At 34.9% G+C, this 7,181-nt stretch overlaps 1 protein-coding gene across 1 annotated transcript; it reads left to right on the top strand.

Annotated features, from left to right (window-relative positions):
- Positions 1 to 2,819: 2,819 nt before the first annotated feature.
- Positions 2,820 to 6,907, top strand: LOC122299774 (gibberellin 20 oxidase 2-like). Its single transcript, XM_043110210.1, has 3 exons — positions 2,820 to 3,417; positions 3,581 to 3,905; positions 6,312 to 6,907. The coding sequence occupies exons 1-3, from the start codon at positions 2,861 to 2,863 to the stop codon at positions 6,597 to 6,599; spliced, it is 1,170 nt and encodes a 389-aa protein (XP_042966144.1). The 5' UTR covers positions 2,820 to 2,860; the 3' UTR covers positions 6,600 to 6,907.
- Positions 6,908 to 7,181: the final 274 nt, after the last annotated feature.

Here is a 7,181-nt window from a genome sequence, read left to right as displayed (position 1 = left end):
TGACTTGTACTTAGAACAACTGGACGTGAAAACTGCATTTCTTCATGGAGAAATTGAAGAAGAAATTTACATGCTCCAACCAGAAGGTTTTGAAGAAAAAGAAAAAGAGAACTTGGTTTGCAAGTTGAACAAATCTCTATACGGTCTCAAACAGGTGCCGAGATGTTGGTATAAGAGATTTGATTCCTTTATCATGAGCCTTGGATACAACAGACATAGTTCAGATCCTTGTATTTACTACAAGAGATTTGGTGATGGTAATTTCATTATTCTGTTGTTGTATGTTGACGACATGTTGGTAGCAGGCCCCAACAAAGATCGTATTACAGACTTAAAGGCACAGTTGGCTAGGGAGTTTGAAATGAAGGACTTGGGACCAGCAAACAAGATTCTAGGGATGCAAATTTACCAAGACAGAAATAATATGAAGATATGGCTTTCTCAGAAAAATTATTTGAAGAAAATCTTGCGATTCTTCAACATGCAAGATTGTAAGCCAATTTCTACCCCTCTTCCTATTAATTTCAAGTTATCCTCTAAGTATGAGTCCTAGCAATGAAGCAGAGAGAATGGAAATGTCTCGAGTACCGTATGCATCAGCAGTGGGTAGCTTAATGTTCGCTATGGTTTGTACAAGACCAGCCATTGCACAATCAGTGGGAGTGGTTAGTCGATACATGGCGAATCCTGGTAAAGAGCATTGGAGTGCTGTAAAGAGGATCCTGAGATATGTTAAGGGTACCTCAAATGTCGCATTATGTTATGAAGGATCAGACTTTACTGTCAGAGGCTATGTTGATTCAGATTATACAGGTGATCTTGACAAGAGCAAGTCCACCTCAGGTTATGTGTTTATTCTTGCTGGAGGAGCTGTAAGCTGGGTTTCAAAATTCCAGTCTATCGTGGCTACTTCTACAACGGAGGTAGCATATGTCGCAGTTACACAAGCTAGCAAAGAGGCAATATGGTTGCAAATGCTACTGGAAGAGCTCGGACACGTACAAGAGAGGTTGATTTATTTTGTGATAGTCAGAGCGCTTTGCATTTGGCAAAGAATCCAGCATTTCATTCAAAGACAAAGCACATACGAGTTCAGTATTACTTCGTTCGTGAGAAGGTGGAAGAAGGAAGTGTGGATATACAAAAAATCCATACAAAAGACAACCTAGCAGATATATTAACAAAGCCAATTAATAATGACAAGTTTATCTGGTGTCGATCCTCCTTAGGCCTAGCAGATATGAAAGCGGCATGGAGATGGAAAGTGTAGAAAAGATAGAAGGATTACAAAAGTGACTTTAAGTGGGAGATATGTAGCAGTAAAGCCACTTTTATGGGTCAAAAATGGTGGCTAGTTGAGCTTGCGTTCACATTTGCTTCCGCTATCTTCCACTTGCTTCCGCCATCTTTTTTATGGGTCAAAAATGGTGGTTAGTTGAGCTTGCGTTCACATTTGCTTTCGCCATCTTCCACTTGCTTCCGCCATCTTCCACCTCCTTTAACTCCTATAAATACATGTTTTTGCTTTTAAAAACCTATCCCATTTTGAAAGAAAAATTTAGAAAAAGAGAGAGAGTTTTAGAGAGAAAAATAATGAGGTTTCTCCTATATATTGTCTTTCCTTTTATAATAAAAAGTGAGTTTTTCTCCTTTTATAAGAGAGAGTATTGTCAATTGTGCTCTCCTTATTCAGGAGAGAAATTCTTGTAATCCTTTTGCTATAAGTGAAATTCTTCTACAATTGGAGTTCTTTATTATTTCTTTTATTCTTTCTCATTTCTATTTCAGTTGTAATTGTATGCCCCGTACCACAAGCACCTAACAGAAAACAAATCACAATTTTTATGAGAAATGATAGTAGCGGTCGTGGAAGTGTAAGTGTCATCATGCAATCATTTTGAAAGAAGTGAATAAATACTGGATCTACATAAAAAAAAAAAATTTAATAGTAGATTCTATTCTTTTTCAAAACGACTACACGGTGCTTGCGCATTCCATAACTGCATGTAACATTACTTTTTTTCTATTTGCAAAGAAATTACATGGAAATAAAATAAGGAAAATATTCATCTTGAATAAAAATCAAATATCTTAATTTGTTAATTATGAAAACTAAATCACTTAATTTGGTATTATCTCTCAGCCCAAATAAACTCTGCGCCTCCAGTTCGAAGCCTACAACTCCAACGTTTGTAGTACGTAATATATATTTTTTTTTAGGTGTACGTACGTATTTCACGTCGCAAAAGATCATCACATATATAAAATGGTTAATTGACGACTCCATTAACACCCAAATTAAGTTGTCTCAATAATGATGCATATAAATTCAAATCCGGAAGTACAGTTGCAATCGGTAAAGCAGTTTGCAGCCAAGAAAATGGCCCAAGCAAGAAGATCATGAGTAGGCACTCAATTTATGGGAAATTAATGATCATGCAATCTGTGGTGGATACGGAAGATATATGTAAAAATCCAAACATTTATGACATTTAATTATCATGAATTCATGAGTGAATTACTAAGGTAGAAATTCTTCATAGATATTGTATTGAAGTTTAGTCCATACGTAACGTCGACCTAGTCAGACAGGTTTTGGCTTGATCCCCTTTGCATTATTTGGGATTTGAGGAGTTGAACATTGTTCCAAAAGTTCTGTTCTGTTAACCCTAATATCATACACGCTTAAATGTGTAGATTTTGTAGTAATAACCTTTCCATCTTCGCCAAAGTCCGGGTTCATGCATTTCTTCAGCTCACGGAATCCTAGCTAGCTATATAAATGCATGTGGCATAGTGGCATTAGGCATACACAAACACAAGCTGCGCGCTTTTTGTATGCACGTTTCTATCTTCCCAAATGGATTCAAATGTCTCTACACTTCTTGTTTCCTCTCTTTCAGAAGCTGGAGAAGGCCAGAAAGATCATGGTGGGGATTCTTATATTTTACCATCACAGTTTGTGCTGCAGAAAGAATCCCCTGTGCCCATGAATTTCATTTGGCCAAAAGAGGATTTAGTGAAAGCCATTGAAGAGCTTAGAGAGCCAGTTGTGGATCTTTCAGGTTTCCTTAAGGGGGATTTGGTGGCAACTCAGGATGCTGCAACGCTCATTAGGGAATCCTGCTTGAAGCATGGTTTCTTCCAAGTTATTGGCCATGGTGTCGATTCTCGTCTCATCCAATTGGCATATGATCATTTGGATCGTTTCTTTAAGCTCCCGGTTAGCATGAAACTTAGGGCTAAGAGAATGCCTGGTACCAATTGGGGCTACTCTGGTGCTCATGCTGATCGTTTTGCCTCCAAATTGCCATGGAAGGAGACATTATCCTTTCGCTTCTATGAGCCTGATGACTCACACCCCGTCGTGTTAGACTTCTTCAAATCAACTCTAGGGATGGATTTCGAAGAGACAGGGTACGTACACATGATTTATTCATCATTCTCATTTCAACTCGGTGTAGAGTATAGATCGAGACCGCGTCTTCCATACCGATTTGCAAATGCAATTTTTTCTAATTGTATCTTTTTTTCGTGAAAGCGTTAGCTTATATATTCGTATACTTCGCTTCTTTTGTAGATTGGTATATCAAAAGTATTGTGAAGCAATGAAGGAAGTAGCACTTGCAATCATGGAGCTATTGGCAATCAGCTTGGGGATTCATGATCAACAGCATTACAAACACTTTTTCCAAGATGGTTCCTCCATAATGAGATGCAACTACTACCCGCCATGCAAAGAACCAGAACATGCCTTTGGGACAGGACCCCATTGCGATCCGACATCCTTAACCATCCTTCACCAGGACCAAATTGGAGGTCTCGAAGTATTTTCCGACAACAAATGGCGGACCGTTCCACCTCGTCAAGGTGCATTTGTCGTTAACATCGGCGATACTTTCATGGTACGTACGTACTTATATATATACATAGGCATCGATCTAGAAATGAAATGTTAAGCAAAAGTGCTAGCTGTTTTCTTAGTTTTTTTCTTCTACCAATATCAACGGCACCATTTATTCTTAAGTGCTTCTGCTTTTCCCCACCGTCACCAATCACGCGACCGGCCTCTGGCCATATTCCACGTACTAAGATCAATCATTATTTTTAGAATTAAATTAATTAACCCCTAAATCGACGAGGCTTCTACATCAATGTGCTATATATTCCGTTAATTTCTCCTGTTAAAATGGATGGAGAAACGTACAGCTGATCACCTGTGCACAGAAAATAAAGCAAAATTCATGACCCACAGAAAATTAATGAAAAGATCTAGTACTCCATGCATTTCCTCCTTCACTTTCTTCTGATTGGCACGATACACACGTGTATATTTAGATGGACATGCACACGGTGGGTATTGATATTGCATGCACAGATGCATGCATCTATATCATAAATAACACGCGTGTTTGTTTATATGTATATATCCTGATGCATGCATGTACGTAGTTCAAACATAAGAACGCATATATGCATATATATATCTTATCAATTGAGACATGTACAGAGATCTGGAAAATCGGTGGATCCGGAACCAGAAATTTTTTAAACTGGGGCCGACTTGCGTATGACACGTTTATGTATGTAGAATAAAAAAAGACAAATCTTAATCTTAATTTCATGAAAATTTTATAAAAACATCACTATATATATATATATATATATATAAATTAGATCTCAATTATATAAATTTGCTATATATATATGCATGTAGAAATAAAATTCTAAAAACATATACAACTTATAAAATTCTATTTCAGATTTTTTACTATAATATTTCATAGAATAATATTCATATATTATTATTTTTTAATGAAATATTTTGATTTTTTTTTTCATAAAAATTATCAAGTTATCTTTTGGCCCGAAACCATATAATTTCATTCCAGCATATAATCTTAAATATTTGGTGTCACATTAAGCATATAATGCTACGTACAATATTTGAGATCTTAAATAACTTTTTTTCTTCTTCAATGAAGTCTTGGGGATAAAACTTCTTAACCATTTTTCATATAGATCATCAAATATATATGATTTTCTTGTTTTTATTTCAGTACTTTATATTCCATATATATTGAGAAGCATAATATTGTATAATAAAAAAAATTGGGATACAAATTAATAGGTTTATTATTTTTTCATACATTTGGTTTTGATTTAATTTAATTTTGGAGGGGGCACATTATAGAAAATAGATAATATATAGAAATTATACAAAACTTTGGCGCTATAGGAAAAAAGTTGAAGAAGCATTTATATATATATATATATATATATTTATAGAAATTTTAGAGAACATATATATATATGGAGATTATAAATTTTTTGGGTTGGACAATTTACGGGATATTTTGAATTTTAAAAATTATTTTTTGGGTTTAGCCCGGGGCCGGGGGGCAACCCTTAACATGCTTCCGCCATTGCGGAAAATGTGGATGAACCTAGAGATTATAAGTGATCTACCGTACCTTGATAATCTTGAACACATGACTATAATCTTTCTGACCATCTGCTTGGTTTTAGTTATAGGATGATTAAAATATTTTACTGTTAAGTAAAAAGATTATGCGAACCATGGCAGTGTTGGTTCAGTAATGAGCCTACATAAACCATGTGACCATGTTAAATAAATATATAGTTGACTTTTCACAAGTGTCATTTCGTTACCTATAAATAGGAAACTCATCTACAATTTTAAATACTCTAAATTCTCTAGAAATTCATAGAAACACATTCTCCTTCATTTTGTGCCTTTATTTGGGTTTTGACTATTTTAAATAGGGTTCGAGAATCTCTTTTCGTGTGACCGAAAATCAGATTAATGAGAATCAACATTGTTGTATTTTGAGAATAGATGGCTAAGAAGTCTACTGCATGCTATTACTTGGAGGCAGGAAAATTTATTTTAAGAAAATAGTCCATCACAATGTGCCTCAACACCAGATTTTCTCTTTCTGAATTGTACTTGTTATTTTATTTTATTCTATAGTTTACAAAATGTATGCACAAATCTTTTACATCTTTAATATTTTCCCAACAACACCATCATCACTTCATGATTAGTCATTAAATAGCTGAAAAACTATTAATAATTTATAATTTATAATCTATGTCAATTTTTTTATTGTAAATAATAGTTAAAAGAATAATGAATATATAGTACTTCTCATTTGGATGTGTATATGCACATAAAGTACTTGGCCTCTTACATACGTACATATATATATACATATATAATATGCGCGAACCAAGTTCATTGCCATATAATTTTGATTACTCTTTTACATGTTATGCATGATATACAGGCATTATCGAATGGGAAATACAAAAGTTGTCTGCATAGGGCATTGGTGAACAGGGACAAGGAGAGGAGGTCGTTGGCCTTCTTTATGAACCCAAGAGAAGACAAGGTGGTGAGACCTCCTGAGGATCTTGTATCTTGTACTGGTGATACGCCAAGAACATACCCTGATTTCACATGGTCGGAGTTACTCCAATTCACTCAAAAACACTACAGAGCTGATGAAGCCACCCTACCAAACTTCACCAAATGGCTCCTGTCTTCCAAACCGGCTGACGTTAATAATAATTAGTAAGCCATGCATGCACGGCCTCTATCTTATACATATTTATGGATGCAATCAATCTACAGTACTGATGTTATGAACAATATTTAAATAATAATCGTGGAAACCTAGCGGTCTTCCTCAATTAAGGAGGTCATGTTGCTATATACACATGTTAATTTGCATGCGTTTATGAAAAAGGATCGACTTGCGTACGTAAATGCATGCAATATGTATGTATGTATGTATGTACACCGGAGCTTGGGTTGAAAGTCAGTGTCATGAGCGTCTGCATGCATTAGTAATTTGTTGTATTACAATATTGATCTCCTTAATTTATGTCTTATATCGATATGAAATCGATCTACATTATGAGAAAGTATAATGCCATTATTATTACTGATCAGTTAAGTATAAGTACTGTAGCAAAATATTTGGTGCTATAAATATATATATATATATATATATATATTTATATAGATGTGCGCGCGTGTTTGTGTTTTTTTTGATCGGTGAGGATAAATCCTTTTGAAAAAAGTAATAACTATAAAAATTTTTTGTTTTAATAATGGATCATACTTTTTTCTTTAAAAAAGCTTGCATCGAGTG

The sequence above is a fragment of the Carya illinoinensis genome, chromosome 16 (assembly GCF_018687715.1).
Source record: "Carya illinoinensis cultivar Pawnee chromosome 16, C.illinoinensisPawnee_v1, whole genome shotgun sequence".
Taxonomy (NCBI): Eukaryota; Viridiplantae; Streptophyta; class Magnoliopsida; order Fagales; family Juglandaceae; genus Carya; species Carya illinoinensis.
Note: the sequence above shows the minus strand (reverse complement) of the source record. Positions and strands in the feature narration are given on the sequence as shown.

Bases quoted from the DNA above. Each gene is read 5' to 3' on its own strand.
- LOC122299774 (XM_043110210.1), top strand. From the start codon at position 2,861: ATGGATTCAAATGTCTCTACACTTCTTGTTTCCTCTCTTTCAGAAGCT. The intron at 3,418-3,580 runs GTACGTACACAT...CTTCTTTTGTAG, and splicing joins ATGGATTTCGAAGAGACAGG to ATTGGTATATCAAAAGTATT. The intron at 3,906-6,311 runs GTACGTACGTAC...CATGATATACAG, and splicing joins ACATCGGCGATACTTTCATG to GCATTATCGAATGGGAAATA.